The sequence below is a fragment of the Nycticebus coucang genome, chromosome 3 (assembly GCF_027406575.1).
Source record: "Nycticebus coucang isolate mNycCou1 chromosome 3, mNycCou1.pri, whole genome shotgun sequence".
Lineage (NCBI taxonomy): Eukaryota > Metazoa > Chordata > Mammalia > Primates > Lorisidae > Nycticebus > Nycticebus coucang.
This window is the reverse complement of record NC_069782.1, coordinates 74,325,025-74,341,971: the sequence shown is the minus strand read 5'-3', so window position 1 is coordinate 74,341,971 and position 16,947 is coordinate 74,325,025. Positions and strand designations below refer to the sequence as shown.

Below are 16,947 nucleotides of genomic sequence, written 5' to 3'. Positions count from 1 at the left end.
TACTGGGATGTTGACAGAGGGCAGGAGAACAGAGCCTGTACTCTCCCTCCCAACCACTAGGTCTGCCCTGGGCCGGACAGAGGCCAGTACCAGTTTGAGGAAGAGAGATACGAGCCCGGGGCCTCGGGGAGTCTCCCTGACTCCAGACTGGGCAGCCTGGGGTGGGTACTTCATGTGTGGGATGCACAGGTGTTGCTGCCTGGTGGACAGGTGATGGACCTCAGTGGTGATGTTATTTGCATAAAGCTTCCCCCATCTTGAAAACACAAACTTTGCCTGGCCACCCCCCCACTTGCCTGTGCTGGTGGTGAAGATGTGTCCTCTGCTTGCTCCCTCCATGTTATTGCCTCTCACCCACTCCAAGCCCATGCCAACCTGGCATGCACCCCCTTCTGCTTAGGGAAACCTTCCGGAGAGGATGTGAACATCCACTGGCCCCACTCCTAGGCGCCTGTCTCCCAGGTTTGGTTGGCCCCTGGTTCTCCTTCTGGTCCTCTGGCCTTCCTGCAGGCCTCCTGTGTCCAGGAATATTCAGTGTCTCTCTTCCTCAGGGTCTAGGTCCAAGCACCCTCCCCAGCCATAGCTTCTGTCCTTCTTGGTGCTAATCCATTCCCAACTCCTGTCAACCCTAGCCTGTCCTCTGGCTCTGGAATATGTGTGCCTGTAGCATGACTCCTGGGCTACCAAGCACTACATCCAAAACAGATGGGTAGTCAGTTTGACCTCTCTCTTAACCTCTCCACCTCTCGCTGCACACTGCCACCTCTATGGGCTAGGATGCCACTCCCTGGTCTGGACAGTTGCAGCAACTTCCTTCCCCTGGAGTCTCTTTCCCCACTCGGGAGTGGGACTTGGACTTGAACTTGGACTTGGCCTCTCCTGGGACCCTCCTCCAAGTTGGCTCCTAGCCTTCTGGGAATGACTTCCCCCACCTTCCTGCTGTGTAGGGTGCCAGAAGAGGGGCCTCTTTGCAGTATGCTGCCCCTGAGGTACTTGTCTGTGACCCCTTACAGTCCTGTCTACATCAAGCCTGTTGGCCCCAGCTGCTGGACTCAGCAAGCATTCGTGGGATGTGTGTAGTCTCTGAACGCTGTGCATGGTGGGCAGAGGCACAGATCTCTGGAGCGTGTGCGGAGGTGCTTGGGTGATGCTGCAGCCATCCCTCCAGGGAGAGGAGAGGGGAGCAGATCTGAAAGCTCTGGGATAGGCAAGGCGGTTGGTTGTCCAACAGTCTTCCTTCCTGTTAGGAAGGAAGAGTGGGGCAGGGATGGGAGGCCAGCAACCTGCTTCTTGTTACCACCACTCCCGTTTCTCCAAGTGTCACCCTTAGACTCTACCTTGAAGAGAGAGTTCTCCCTGGATTCAGTTGCCGTGGCAACACTGTTAACAAAGAGTAGCTTCCGTGGAGGAGGCTGGCTCACCCAGAAGCTGAGAGGGCTGGGAGGGGGTGCATTCTGATGGGTTTGTTAGCAAAGCCTGTTTTCCCACCCCCATCAAGGCTGTCCAAATCTGGTGGACCCTCCCCCACCTTCTGCCAGCAGGGCTCTCCCCAGACCCACCCGAAGTGAATGTCACTTAGCCTGGATTCCATCTGGGTGTGGCCTGGATCCCAGCCACAGCTGGGGCATGGAGCAGGCCAGGGAGGCTTCCTACTTGGAGTAGGGGGATGTGCCCAGCCTTGGCCCCAGACATTTCCCAGGATGAGGAGCTGTATTTTGTCACTGTAGAAATCTAGACTAAGAGCCCCAGATCTTTCCTGCCTGAGACTTCCCTCCAGACTGGTCCTGTGCCCAGCCCTTTCTGTCACTGAGCTCCGGACAAGTCTTTCTGGGCTGTTTTCCTCTGCGGTAATGCTGTGTACCCCTGGGTGGGTGCTGGGTGAGGGCTCTGCAGCCTGGTGAGACAGGGGCCTGCCCTGGTTGCTAGGACCTAGGTGCTGTCCAGAGCTGGGGGGAGGGAGAGAGGGCTGCAGGCTGGGCAGGTGGACCAGTTGGGAGGATTAGGCTTGGATGGGTTTGGAGATTCACATAGAAGGAGCTCAGGCAGTTCCTGGAGGTGCCTTGATGCTTTCATGAGTTAATTACTCATAGCAGGCAGGAGGCTGTCAATTATTTGTTTTATTATTGTTGTTAGTAATGGGTGGTCCCCACAGGCCTGGATAGGAGCGGAGTCCCCCCTCTAGGCCAGGCTAGGACAGGTCAGCATCAGCTGCCTATGGGAGGAACCCATGTCCTGCCCACACTGTGCACTGTTCAGCTCCACTATGGGGAAAAGGCCTCCCATTCCCTGTGTCCCTCTCCCCTCTGGCCTGGATATCCCCGGGAATCTGACCAAGCTGGACCGTGTTGCACCTGCTGTGAGGTGACCTGCAGGCACCTGGACCACATCACCTGGCCAGCAGGGGTAGTGGTAGTAAGAGTGCTCAAGGACTTAGGGGAGCAGATGACACTGGTCTGAGCTGGCAGGGTTGGCCAGGGATCTGAGCTGTTCCTCACAGAAAGGCCAGGGCAGCTGGAGCCACATCCCAGAGTTGCCAGGGCCTGGCAGGGAGATGCTCCCAGCAGGAGAAGTCTGATGAGCACCTCTGTGAAAGCTGCAGGCAAACTGGCCGTGCGAATACCTCTCCGGATGTCATAGCAACACTCCTTCAGACCATGTTTTCGGACTACATGAAAGAAATTAATAACAAAAAGAACTCTAAAAAAGTAAAATATTTAGAAAATTTATAGCACATGTTTAAATTATAGACCAAAGTAGAAATTATGGGAATTAGAAAAAGCTTGGGATTAAAGGATAAAAATATTTGGGGTGCTTATGGTATGCTGCCATCACAGCACTACAAACATGGTACCTGCTGACTGTGTACCACAGTATAGGTACCCCCTCCCTGTGGCCCCCAGTAATGGGAAAATGCTGGGAGGCGGGCACCTCAGGCGGACTCGTGGCCAGTTCTCCTGTGGCCTGCAGGAGCCTTCCCGCAGTGGTGCCTGACAGCGTCAATCCCCAGCTTTTCCAGGGCCAGGTCTGAGGAGCTGTGTGGCCTGTGCCCATGTGAAGACCTGGGGCTGTGGAACAGCTCTCTGGCCAGGGCAGATCCCAGGGTTTGGCTCCAGGTCCACATACTATTCTCAGTCCTGAAGGGCAGGACGCTAGACATGTCCTGAGGTTGCACTGAGATGAGGAGCTGTCCTATGTGAGTTGACCGGGGACACAGTTGGGGAAAGACCTGGGAAGGGCTTCCCCGGGCAGGACCAATGCGAGGCCAGGCTGAGGCTGCAGAGTGGAGAAGGGAGGGAACGGTTGGCAGGGTGGTGAGGGCCAGGGCTTGGGCCTGGGTGTGCCACGTGTGTGCAGGGGCTTTGTGTAAGCATGTGCATGCTCAGGTACTGGGAAGGGTCCCTGCCTGGCCTGCTCTCCTAAGGGCTTAACTTAATTCACACATAATTTAAGTGCCTTTTTTTGATGCTGTTGTCATTATACTAGTTTTATTGCTGAGGCCCCTGGGCCTGAAGAGAGGCAGAAGCAGAATTCGAGCCCAGGTCTCTCCCCCGTGCCAAGGAGCACTTTGGGGAGCGGGTGGCATATTATTTCTTTGGTGCTTCCCGTCATCTTCCTGTACCTGGATTCTGAGTACTTTCCCGTGTCCTCTCATCTCATCCATGCCTTTGAGGATTGTGACTTAGGTCAGTTCCCTGACCTGGAACCTGGGAGAGGGATTCTGATGGAAGGGGTTTCAAGAGGGTGTGTGTGCGCTCAGGCGACGTGTTCGGGAGAGGCAAGCAGTATGCCAAGTGGGAGGAGGCCAAAGGTGCAGCTGTAGGTGAGGCCACCTGGTCAGCGGGCAGCTCTGGAGGGTAAGCTGCACACATGGTCTTCCTCCCTATGAGGCAAGGAGCTGGGGTCTGGCCTCTGCCTGTTGGTTACTGGGAAGGTTGCAGGTGTGGGTGGCTGCTGCATGCCCAGCACTGGGGAGCCTGGGTGGGCTCGGCAGCAGGTTCCAGGGGACACTGTCACTTCTCCCAGGCAGGAGGCTACCTGCTTTGCCTGTCGTTCCTCAGCCAGTCCTTGGAGGGCTCAGATGCACCCTCAGGTCTATCTTCTCAGGTACACTGTCAGTACCTTTAGGGTCTGCTCTGTGTTCCTTGTTGCTGGGCCCCAGGACCAAAGGCTGTGTTGGCTCTTGGGGCACACAAGAGCTTGTCTGTTTGTCCAGGGAAGGCCAGTGAGGACAGTGCTGGACAAGGGGCACTGACCTGGGGTCTGGGGCCTTTACACCAGCCCCAGGCACCCTGCCCAGGTCTGGTGGGCAGGAGGGGTATGTCCAGTGAACTCTCCCTGGCTTCATAGGAAGGCCAGCTCCAGGTTGGTGGCACTTGGGTTTGTCTAGAGAGCCCACCGCCCACCAGGTATGGAGAGGCTGTGCTGTGTGGCAGATGATGAGGGCCAATGTAGGTGTGGGTGGCATACGGGAAGCCAGAGTTGTTCTGGGCCTGCAGGTTAGCCCTTGAGAGCACCAGCCAGCAGCCCACCTGAGTTTGCCAGACCCCTCCAAGCTCCCTGCTGTTCACATCATGGTGCCCTTCTTCCTAAGGGGCCATCCGCCTGCTGTGGCCTGCAGTGCTACCGCAGGAAAGGCCTGTGCCCTCTCTGGTGTCAGATGTGGAGTGGCAAGGGTCCCTGGGGAAAATGGGGCACCAGGTCAGCCATGAAGGATGAAGGCAGGCGGCATAGGGATGTCTTCACCCAACCTGGCCGCTGACCTCAGGCCTCCTGACAGGCCAGACCAGCAGGGGTAACCCCCACCCATGGACTCCCTCACCTCAAGATCAATCCTGCCCACCTACTTAGATGACACAGGCTGCTAATTTGACTTAAACTGAACTGTGCCTCGGTTACCTCATCCTCAATGACCAGTGTAGGCGGTCCCAGGGACCCAGGCTTTCTGAGAGCTCACACCCCACCCCCCTGGCTTCCCCTGGTATAGGTGTGGCTTCTGCCTAGGATAGTAAATGAGGAGACAGTTCTCCCCCGGGAAAGACCCTAAGGGGTCTCTGAGCATCTGGACTGTGACCTTTGGAGGCCTACATGCCTTTCTTGGACTTGTCCCATCCCCTCACCAGGCTGCAGCCATGTGCCTTGGCCAGAAGCACTGACTGCTTGGTCTGCCAGGCCTTGGACAGTGGCAGGAGGAACAGACTGAGGTCCCAGAAGTCTGTCCTTAAGGAGTACACCGTTCCTAGGCCAGCAGGCACCGCCAGAGCAAGGCACACGAGCCCCGGAGAGGGAAGCTCGGCCACAGTCAGACATGATACTGCATGTATGAAAATGGTAAACAGCTTGGTACAGCAACAGGGCTCACGTTGGGGAACGTGTATGTCCCAGGCCTGCTTCAGAAAGGGGACCCTATCATTGTCCAGCAACTCATGTGGCCATTGGCCTTAGGGGAGAGCAAGGAGGCTGGGGGGTGGAAGGGATGGCCCCTACTCTCTCAGGTAGGAGAATGTCACTTCCTAGGATAGGCCTGTGGGTCAAATGGGACTGAGGTACAAGGGAGGGGTGGCCATGGCACCTACAGGAGGTCTCCGCCCTCTGCCTCCCAGCTGGGGCCAACGTTCCTTCTTCTCCACCAAACACAGTATTGGCAGCAGGGCCCCAAGTAGTTTGAGCTGCTCTCCTGATGTGGAAGTGCAGCTAGACAAGAGTGGGCCCAGGTGGGTGGGGAAATTGTCACTTGTGTATTGGCGATGCCTGAAGGGGTTAAGGACCATGTTTGCAGCCAATAGCTAAGAAGTGGCCAGTCCAGGGCATGGGCCCAGGCCTGTCTGCTCTTCCCACATCACCAGCACCTGTGGAGCTGCATGAGAGACATGCTTTAGGTTGCCTCTCACTCTCACCTCCTCCCTGAAAGATGGACTTGGGCAAAGCCATCAGAGAAAGGCAATGTGACATGGGGAGAGGTGTCTGATCGTCCTCCCATCTACTATGTGAGGTGCGTGCCAGGCATGGGTTGGGGAGTGCAGACATGGTCCGAAAATAGATAGAAAATGAGCGTGATGACTCATGGAGGGAGGGAGTGCCGGGGGCTTCCATTTGGCCTGGTGATTAGGGTGGCCTCTGTGGGACGGCCATGTTTGAGCAAGGCCCTGGAGGAAGGGAGGGGAGGAAGCTTAGTGCACATCTGGTCACTGAGGACTTCTACAGAGGGAATAGTGAGTGCCGGGCCCTGAGATGGACACGTGCTGGTAGACATAGGCGTGATAAGAAAGCTGGGGGACATGAGCCTGAGTTTTTATGCCACCTTCACGGTTCATCTGTGTCTGCATGTGGATGGTAGCAGCTGAGGCGTGTGCCAGTCTGCACCTGACACGTCCTGAGCCCTGATAGGGAGAGCCCTGCCTCCTCCAGGACAGACAGGAACCAGACCTGCTTAAGGGAAAGGGCTGAGAATCATGGAGTTACACTGAGTGTGGGGTTCCCTGAGAAGCCAAGAGATGTGGCACATGAGTCTCTGTGCAGGCAGAGACTCAGGAAAGGCCACTCTGGGTCTCTGACCTGGTGCACCTCACCTTTCCTCCCATAGCCCCTGCACAGCTATGGGAGCCCCGCTGGAGCTCTGTCCCCCTCCCCCACACACACCGTGGCTGCTTCTTGTTCTGCTCTCCCTGTAGTAGCACCCTCCTCTTTGCAGGCTCATTCCTTACCGGCTCCTCCACCAGAACTCTTCTCCCAAAGCCTTGTGACCTTTCTGTTGCTGCCCTCAGCGATCATTTTGGTTTCCTTTATCTGAAGGCTCAGCCATCTGACTGCAACCACGCTGTTGTTCGTAAGTGCCTCCCTCCTGCGCTCACTCCCAGACCTGGCTGGGTGTCCTGTGGTCTCCATTACATGCTTTTCTGAGCCCCCCGCCATGGCCTCTGCCTGGCTGGTGTCCTGGGAGTGTGGGGGCTGAAGCCCACCTGGTCTCTGGGACCTGGAAAGTGCCAGTGGGGCTCTGTCTGTCTCACTTCCTATTTAACTGCCCAACACCCCGCGCTCCCTGTGGATCCTAACAGTTGGTCCTCTTAGGACAGTTATGAGAAATAACCCTAGAGCTCTCAGAGCAGGACCTGGACATCATATGTGCTCAATAAATGGTAGATGGCGGGTGGGTGGCCTGTCAGTGTGGCCCAGAAGGGCAAAGTGCAGGGAGAGGTGGGGGCAAGAGAGTTGGCGTGGGGGTCTGAGGCCACTTGGGGAGGCCTAGGGTACCAGGCTGGTGTCCAGGACAGGACTCTCAGTTTAGGCCAGTCCTTCTGAAGCGCCAGGCCCTCCATCAATCAGGGCTGGACATGGTGCTGGGTTAGAGCCTGTGGTGGGTGTCCTAGAACCAAAGGGTTGGTAGAAAACTGCAGATCCCCCGTGTGACGCTTCAAGGGAGAATTAGCTCAGCATTCAGGGAGTGGGTGGCAGAACTGGCGTGGCTCTCGGTCCTTCTGCTGCCATGGAAACAGGCCAGCGAGGCAGCCTTCCATCTGCTTCACCCCTGGAAGCTGCTGGAAGAGGCAGGGCTGAATACCCCAGGGCTACAGAAACTTGGAGAGAGAAGCCTCATCCTCAGATGAGTGGTGGCACATCATGAGAGGTGGCACATCACAGCCAGGGAAGGGACATGTCTAAGGTAGGGCAGATTTGTGGCAAGGCCGGGACCCTAGCCCAGAGCCCCCCTGTCTTTCTTCAGTTTACAAAGTGTAGCATTGCATTTATTATAACAGCCTTTGAAAGGTAAAAGGGGCCCATCCCAGGATGCGCGGGTTACCTTTGTCCCCTTCCACAGGTCTAGGCATAGACAGTGTAGCACATTACTCCTGTGGGTAGATGGCTGTGTCTTGGGCATCTCAGAGCCGCCTACCTTGGTGCACACAGCATGGCCTTGCTGTTTTTAACAGGGTGAAATGGGGGTGCCTTTGTCATTTTGATAGATCTTCCAAACTGTACTCCACTGCTGTACTGATTTCTACTTTTATTTGCTATGCACGAGAGCCACAGTTCCGCAGACGTTTCCCTTGCCAATTTGACGGGTAAGAGATGGTATCTCCTTGCCCCCGTCCCTAAGTATTTCTCTTATTATAAACGAATAGGAGCATCTTTGTGTAAGATCAACTTGTATTTTCTGGTGTTTGTATTTTTAACGTAGTATCTCTGTTGGGTATTGGTAATTTTCTTGTTGATTCATTCTCTATGTGGAGGAAACTGATACCTTTAGCAGTGTTTTTCAACCCTTTTTATCTCACGACACACTTGAACCTATAGTTAAACTTTCACGGCACACTTAAATTATGTTGATTAAAAAAAAAGAGCAGGGGCAGCGCCTGTGGCTCAAGGAGTAGGGCGCCGGTCCCATATGCCGGAGGTGGTGGGTTCAAACCCAGCCCCGGCCAAAAACCACAAAAAAAAAAAAAAAAAGCAGAAGAAAAGAATATACTTACTGTGCTTTGAACTTCTTTTTGAAAATAATTTAATTAATGATCTTTAAAAATTTTCACGGCACACCTAAAGTCCTCTCACTACATACCAGATGAAAATCATTGCTTTAGAGGATGAGTTGCAAATGTTTTTCTCAATTTATTGCTTTCAGTTCATATGTTATGATTTTTGCCACGTAGATCTTTTAAAATTTATGTAGCAGAGCTATCTTTTTTTTTTTTTTTAATGATTTAGGGTTTTGTAACATACACATTAGGTGTGAGCCCTGTGAAGTGATTGTTTCCATAGGTCATAAATGGTCGACTGTAAGTAATTTCATGGAATTTAAACAGAAAAACATCTACTATGAAGTACAAAGAAATTCTCATGTGTTCTTCTCATAGGCATATGGTTTTGTTTCTTTTCTTTCCTTCTTTTTTGAGACAGAATCTCATTATGTTGCCCTTGGTAGAGTGCTATGGCATCACAGCTCACAGCAACCTCAATCTCTTGGGCTTAAGTGATCCTCTTGCCTCAGTGTCCTGACTAGTTGGGACCGTAGGTGCATACCACCGCACCCAGCTAATTAAAATTTTCTTTTTACAGACCATGTTTCTCAGACTGGTCTTGAACTCCTGGGCTCAAGCGGCTCTTCCTACTGTGGCCTCTGAAAGTGCTGGAAATCCATGCCTGGTCTCATGTTTTAAATTTAACTCTAATTCGGAAAAATTTTTTTTCTTTCTTTTTTTTTTTTTTTTGAGACAGAGTCTCACTCTGTTGCCCTCAGTAGAATGCCATGGTGTTGTAGCTCAGCAACCTCAAACTCTGGGCTCAAGTGATCCTCTTGCCTCAGCCTCCCAAGTAGCTAGAACTATAGGTGCTGGTCACAATGCCAGCTAGTTTTTTTCTCTTTTTATTTTATTTATTTATTTTTTGAGACAGAGTCTCACTATGTCTCCCTCGGTGGCTTCACAGCTCACAGCAACCTCAAACTCTTGGGCTCAAGTGATACTCTTGCCTCAACCTCCCAAGTAGCTGGGACTACAGGCACCCACCACACGCCCAGCTAATTCTTTGTTGTATTTGTCATTGTTGTTTAGCAGGCCCGGGTAGGACTCGAATCCACCAGCCCTAGTGCATGTGGCCAGCGCTCTAACCACTGAGCTACAGGTGCTGAGCCTGAGTTTTTTTCTCTTTTTAGTAGAGATGGGGTTTCACTCTTGCTGAGGGTCATCTTGAACTTCTGAGCTCAGGGAATCCAACTGCCTCAGCCTCCGAGAGTGCTGTGATTATAGGCATGAGCTGCTGTGCCCAACTAAAATTTTTAAACATTCCGAAAGGCAAAGAAAAAAAGAGCACAAAACCTCGACATACCAATTACTGGGATCCAGCACTTAGAATTTTCTGGCTTGCTGTATTTACTCATTTTGTCCCTCTCTTTTCCTTCCTCTTTTCTTTTTCTCCTTCCTCTCTCCCTTTCTTCCTTCCCCCCTTCCCTCTTCCCTTTCTGTTACCTTTCCTTTTCTCTTCCTTTCATTCTCTTTTCTTTTTTTTTTCCTTTGGGCTGAAGTATTTAAATCCTTCCCCTGACCTCAGTCATTTGCCCCTATATACTTTGGGTGTGGATCTCTATAACTAACAAACAAACAAAGGACATCACCCTACAAAACCATGCGATCATTATTATCATACTTCACAAACCTCATGAGGTTTCACTAAGCTTTGTACATTTGCGCTGGTCTCCATGCAAATGGAGCCTCACCCACCCACACTCCTTTCTGCCAGATTGTCTTTTTCACCTTCTGTAGTTACTGTAGTATTCCCTTGCCTGGGAAAATGAACATTCCTTGTTCTTTGTGCTGATGTTTATGTGCTTGTTGATCCAGGTTGTGACATGGCAGTGTCCCACACGTGGGGGGTGGTCACCTGAGCTGTTTTTCTCATTGGCCCTGGTGTATTGGGTGACCTTTAAGCTGGGGAGGTTTTCTTCCAAGAATTCTGGGTCCTGTTGTAGTAGAAATGCCTTCACATTTAGGAGGCTAGTAAAGGGTTTGGGTGGTGTGAGACCTGCCTGGGATGTTGGTGGGGAGACATTCTAGCCGTCCAGTCTTTCCCTGTCCATGCATGGATATGAGTCATCTGTGTTAGGAAAGAAGGTCAGAGGAGAGGCTGAAGGCCTAGCCTGTGGCCCCAACAGCCCCACATTGGAAACCAAAGAGGCACTTTTGCATGGTTGAAAATATAGGGAACCTCAGACAGCTTCTCTGAGTCTGCAGACAGTTGCTGTTCTCAAGAGTTCCCCACCAAAGAGATGCTGGTCCTGAGCCCAGGCCAGGGGCAGGGGTACAGCTGGGAGCTGGATACCTGTCTGCAGGGCCTCTGGGCTCCAGATCCAGCTCAGCATCCACATGGTCCAGGCTGGCGTTTGGGGATCTGAACCCTGCCTCTACACTGCTATGCCCTTGGGGTCTGGTGAGGCCATGGCCTATAGATGGGTTGGTGTGGGGATGGGGCATGGAGAGTAAGCAGCATTCTCTGATGTCATTGGCCAGAAGAACCCATATAGATGGGGTTCTAGGGACAGAATCCACACATGAGAGCTCTCTTGGCTCTCTCTCTGTTAGAGGATTGGGGGGTTTTATAGACCTTCAATTCTCTCTGTTCTAGGGAGGGGAGTTTTTCTATGGGTTTCTATGGGGCATTGCCAAGTGAGTGCTTGGCAAACCCATGAGACTGGAATGTTCTCCCATGCCATGTCACTCTTACCTGATGCCACCTTCTTCAGGCCACCTTCAGCTGCCCTGGCCTGGGCTCTGCTGACCTCGAGGCTTCTTTAGGCAGGGTCCAGGTGGGGCATGGAGCATGCCTCTTCACTTCTGCTACCCAGGCCCTTGCCCAGATGTGATTTTAGATCAGTGGTTCTCGAAGTGGAGTCCTAGGACGAGCAGCATCGGCATCAGCATCACCTGGGACTGGTTAGTGCCCGCTCAGACCTCAGCGTGGGGAGGGAGGGAGGGGAAGCAGTACATTTTTCTATAAGCCCACTGGGGATTCTGATGCCTGCAAAAGTCTCAGAACCCCAGGGTTCAGGCCAAGGCAAGATTAAGACTCTTCCTATTTGTTCTGGGACTTTTCCAGACCACAGTACAGTTCTGAGCCCACTGAGCACTGCCAGATGCCAGGCCGGCTCCTTGATGCTGGCCACCAGGGTCCACCAGGACAGTGAGTTTGGTGGGGTGCTGGGTGTTTCCCACACTAGAGGCCTGTGTATGCATCTGGTAATCAATGGCTTGGGGCTTGGGAGTGGGCCACCACATCAATGCTGTCCACCTGACACTAAGTGTGGCCCCACTTCTTTTTTTTTTTTTTTTTTTGTAGAGACAGAGTCTCACTTACCACCCTTGGTAGAGTGCCGTAGCATCACATAGCTCACAGCAACCTCCAACTCCTGGGCTTAAGCGATTCTCTTGCCTCAGCCTCCCGAGTAGCTGGGATAACATGTGTCTGCCATAATGCCCGGCTATTTTTTTTGTTGCAATTTGGCAGGGGCCGGGTTTGAACCCACCACCCTTGGTATATGGGGCTGGTGCTCTACCTACTGAGCCATAGGCACTGCCCAAAAGTGGCCACTTCTGAGGGGTGTCTTCACTATGTAGGGAACCTTCAGGTTCAACCCAAAGCTTAACCTTTCATCATATTTTCTTTGGTGTCAGTAGAGTGGCATTTGGCCAAGAGCACCAGCCACAGAATCATGGTGCAGAAATCTCCCCCAAATAGCATCTACTATACCATGGGATGGTCATCAGGGGCTGTGGTCTTGGGCCTCTGTGGGAAACCAGTGGCTGGCCTAAGCCAGGGCTGGGGACCTACTCTGGCCCATCTCCAACTGTCACCCATACGCTCTCAGCTCACATGAATGTTACTTGGTGTCACTGGGCCCAGATTCTCAGAGCACAGATGCATCAGACTTCCCATAATTGGCATTCAGGAATCCGGGAGCTTGGAAGGGTTTCCAGGGCCCTCTGGGCTGACATCCCTCCTTGGCATCATTCTTCCTGCCTCAGGCGAAACTATACTAGGGTCTGGGAGATGCTGTGAGAGATAAGATTGTACCTGGCGGATATCTTTCAATGGATCATTTGACAAATGATTCCTGACTTCAGGTTAAGAAAAGGGAGGAGAGAGAATAGAGTGGGACAGAGGGATGAGTGGGACAGAGGGATGGGCATGGCACTTTGGGGGTGCTTGGTGGCCAGGTGCTCTCCTGTGAGCTCTGTTCACCCCCCACAGAGCCCTGAGGCAGGGTTCTCCTCCAGTCCTGCTCAGAAAGGTTGAGAAACCCTTCAGGGGTCACATAGTGCCAAGGGTCAGATGGGCCCAGACCCAGTCTGGCCATCCCCAGAGCCCTTTGGAATGATCACAGCCTCCAGGAGGTAGTACACAGCTTGGGGTCCTGCTCTTCCTCTAGAAAGGGGGAAATTTTGAGCAAAGTAAGTTAAACTGGTACCTTTATCATGAGCTGTGTTGGAACTGTAGTGTGTCCGTGTGTATTGTGACTCTGGGAGGGTAACAGAGGGAATGGGTCTCTTGGGGGTCAGCTGTGCGCCAGAACTCCACGGCTGGTGTCTGTATAGACCTGGACCTCACCCCTGTGCTCTGGTTTGTGCCAGCCAGGCAGTCCAGCCCTCACTGGGGAATATGCCAGGTTCCATGGTGGGGCCTGAGTGATCACTGCCTGGCTTCCCTCCTTCCATTTGGCCAATGGGCATCAAACCTGGGGAAGGGGGTCTCTGTGAGGGGTAGGTTGCTCCTACACAGGGCCAGAGAGGTCTTGGGAGAGACTGCATGTCCAGAGATAATGCTCCCCCAAGGGCCTCAGGTGGCAGCTCCTGTTCTTGCCCAGCCTAGGGAAGCAGGTGCCTCTACCACGTATAAGGGGCAGTTGAATGGAGAAGGCCCCGGGACAGACTGCTACCTCTGAGCACTCAGTGGGTGGCTCTCTCCCACCAGCCCTGATGCTTGGCAAAATCACTGAGCTCCACAGCCTCCCAGGATCCTGGGTTAGATGTAGGGAGTGGGACCAGGAGCCCCAACCCTCAGACCCAGGGTAGTCCTAAGTGGGAGGTGCAGTCTGATGGGCACAGCTGCACCACATTCCTCAGCTGGGGCTGCACTTCCTGTCCAGGAGCCCCGGTCTGGTGCCCACCAGCTTCTTGTTGCCCTCCCTCTGCCCTTGACAAGCCCTTTGCACCCAGAAGGTGGCCCCAGCTTGTCTCTGGGATCCCTGGCCAAACCCAGGGCTGGGGTGCTGAGGAGGGCTGTAGGGGCAGGTCCAGAAAAGGACCTAAAGGTCAACACAGTCCTGACTGGAGCTTCCCTACTCTGGGCTCTGTGGCACCCTGTCTGTCCACATGTTGTACAGTGGGGCAGGTGGCTCATCAGGAGGGGAGGGTGAAGGGGCTGGGAGGTGTAGTCCAGGACATGGTGGGGAGTGAGCACCTCCGCAGGGTGTGGGACAGTAGCCTTAGAGTTCACTGAGGCCCAGAAGGAGTGGCAATTACCTGATGTCATTAGTGGGGGCTCCGGGCAGGCAGGAGTAAGGAGGTGGGCAACATCTGAGGTGGAAAGAAAACCACCTGCAGGGGGCTGGGGTCTCCTCTGGGGGCTGAGGCTCCGGTGCAGGGGGACACATTAGCATAACAATGCTGACCCTCAGAGGGCCGTTCCTGGTGCTGGGAGGGACCCATGTGTGCTGACTCAGCTGGTGGTGTCAGAACCCTGGCAGGCAGGACTGCTGCTGCCCTGTTGTCCAGATGAGGAAATGGAGAGGTATGTGGGGGGACTTCCAGGATGAGCCAGTAGCTTTGGGAAGTGCTGTTCACCACACAGAGCAAGGAGAGGTGCTGGGGGATAGGGGGAAACCCCAGCTATGGGGCCTTTGGTGGCCTGGGCCCCAGATGTGCCAGGGTGGCCTGGGCTGGGGCAGGGGAGGTATCTTCCTAGTAAGCTGCAATTCCAGGGTCCAGGGAAGCACATTGAGGGGTGCCAGCAGGTTCTCTGCAGGCCGTCCACTCAGATATCCAGGTCTGCTGTAGGGATGTTGGGTTCCCTCTTGCTCTCACTCTGATCACTCTGATCACTCTGAGCCCTTACCTGGCTCAGTGGACAGAGCTCTGGTGAGATGCCATAGGGAAAGGCCTGCACTCTCCGGGCTGTGGTTCAGAGGCTCTGCGGCTATCTCATCCCTGGCAGTTCTGACTTCTGAGTTTGCTTGTAGCACCCCAGTAGAGCAAGGCCCATGTAGCAGCACCCAGCCATTTCTCAGGCTGCCATTATTGGTTGCTAGGTGGGGTGAAGTGGCCAGATGTGCCCTTCCTCTTCCTGTTCCCATGATGCAGAATGAGCCACACTCTGGGCCATGAGAGTCAGAAAGGAAGTATGGTAGCCCCAGGTTCAACCCTGTAAGATGGATAGTTGGGCGGAGGCTGCCCAGATCTCCCTGGGGTACACAGTGATTCAATGCATGTTGCCCCATGGGAGGTGAGGCTACCTTCCCAGGGCGCTCTGCAAAGCCCCCAAAGACTCTCCCTGAGTCCTCTGTGCAGTTGGGTTATCAGCCCCCTTCCCTCCCTACCTCTCCTGGGCAAGACCAGGTCAGTGCTCCCCTTGAGAGGCCTTGAGGCCCTGGTGTGTCTTGCCTGGGGACTGTCTCCCCCAGCCACCTGTACCCTTAGACCCTGCCTCCCCAGCACTGTGCATGGCCCAGGCTGAGACTCCTGCCTGTACCTCCATCAGAGGCAGTCACCCTCTCTCCTTCTGTCCTGTGTCAAAAGCCAGGGGCCACCTGCCCACATAATCTCCTCATGGGGAGTTTAGGAAGTGTGAAGGCAGTGAGGTTAGCTCTGTGTTGGAGCCCAGCTTGTCTGCCTCCTGTCTGTAGGAGTGGCTGACCCCGTGGGTCTCAGTTACTGCCTCTAGGACAGGGGGGTTTACCCATGCCTGGTGGCCCAGGCACTCTCTGGTCTACCCCCCACAGAGCCCTCTCACTAGGCATGGGGCCTCCAGGCACAGAGGCACCCCCAGCTTCATCTCCTAGGTGCCAGGTCTAGGAGCACAGCACAGCGCGCATGGTGTAGTCACTCAGGATGGTCAGCGGTGTGGGCTCCCTGTGGCTAGGCCCACCATGGGCCCCCTTGGGGGGCGTCCCGCACAGTGCTGGGGAGGAGAAAAGCCTAAAAAGCCTGGCAGAGGTTGGGGGAGGAGAGAGAGGAAGGCTGGAGGGAAGGACTTCCCTAATTCACATGCACACTGCAGCTTTTAGTGTTGCTTGGCAACCAGAGGAGGGAGGAGGGTGTCAGAAGGGAGCCCAGACCACGCTGACACTGTCTTCTCTGGACTGGTCCTCCTGTAGGGGAGTAGGGTGGCAGCAGGCAGACAGAGTTGGGAACCAGCCCAGTGGCCCCAGGCTCTCCCTCCACTGCATCTTTCTAGAGAAGCCAGGGTGCTGGGACTCCCTCCTGGGAATGGCACTTGCCCACTGCTTGGTGGTCCTGAGTGGAGGCTGATGCAGCACCAAGCTCCAGGTTCCTTGCCGTGGGAGTCAGGGCTTTGGTCTCAGCTCTGGCCCTGACCAGTGTCCTGTGTCCTTGGGGACAGACCAGTTAACCCCTCTGACCTCAGTTTGTGCTTCTGTAAAATGAGCCAGTAGCTCTTCTCACAGGGGTCACTGCAGAGAGCAAATACCAGAGCTGTGAAGTTTGAATCTTTGCTCGCCTGGGTGCAGTGTTCTGTAGGAAGGCGTGCCTTCCTCCCCCACCTCAAGCTTCGAGGCTAAGAGAAGACGGGGCACTGTCCCTAGCCTTCAGACAAAGGTACAGCCCTGGGTCCAGGTCAGAACTGAAGTCAGCTGTCCCACTGCAGTCCTCTGTACTGTCCAGATGTCCTGGGTGTCCAGGCCCATGGCAGGCCAGGCGAGTGTGGTGCAGGGTGGGGCAGGAAGAGGGATGCTGAGCCGGCAGCTGAGGTGAGTGTTGGCTCCTAGAAAGGGCTGGGCAGGGCAGGGCAGTGACCTGGGGAGGGTTTCCTGGATCCTGATGTACTTCCTCTGGGGCATTTCCACTGCAGCCAAGCCCAACATGGGCTGGAGGGGCTGGGCTGGGTGGGGCTGGACTCTGCCAGGCAGTGACCAAGCGCTAGCCCAGGGGGCTTCCCAGGAGAGTGCTGAAAATCCTGATGCTTCCCGTTTCCTCTCCAGATGCCTGGGAATGTGGCAGCCTCTGTCCAGGAAGAAAGTCCCCAACTTTCCCAGCTGTGCTCTGTGCTGGGAGCCCCTGTGGTGGAAGGGCCTCCAGTGGGCTCTGGGGCTGGCCCTGGACTACCAGTTGCAGGGCCATCCCAAATATCAGACTCAATGGGGACATGGGCAAGTATTTCTGGTGTCATTGCTCATGTGCTGTGAAGATTGCCTCCTTTGTTCCTTCCTTTCAGCCATGGACTTTGGGAACC

General features: G+C 54.4%; 1 protein-coding gene across 5 annotated transcripts in view; it reads left to right on the top strand.

Annotated features, from left to right (window-relative positions):
- Positions 1 to 16,947, top strand: part of RASGEF1A (RasGEF domain family member 1A) — a 78,093-nt gene that overhangs the window by 3,260 nt on the left and 57,886 nt on the right. The window contains exon 2 of one of the 5 annotated variants that reach the window (XM_053585826.1): positions 5,121 to 5,317. The exons of the other annotated variants lie outside the window; for them this stretch is intronic. Within the exon in view, the coding sequence (XP_053441801.1) occupies positions 5,306 to 5,317 (12 nt within the window). The 5' untranslated portion in view covers positions 5,121 to 5,305. The remainder of the gene's footprint in view (positions 1 to 5,120; positions 5,318 to 16,947) is intronic. 5 annotated transcript variants of the gene reach the window in all.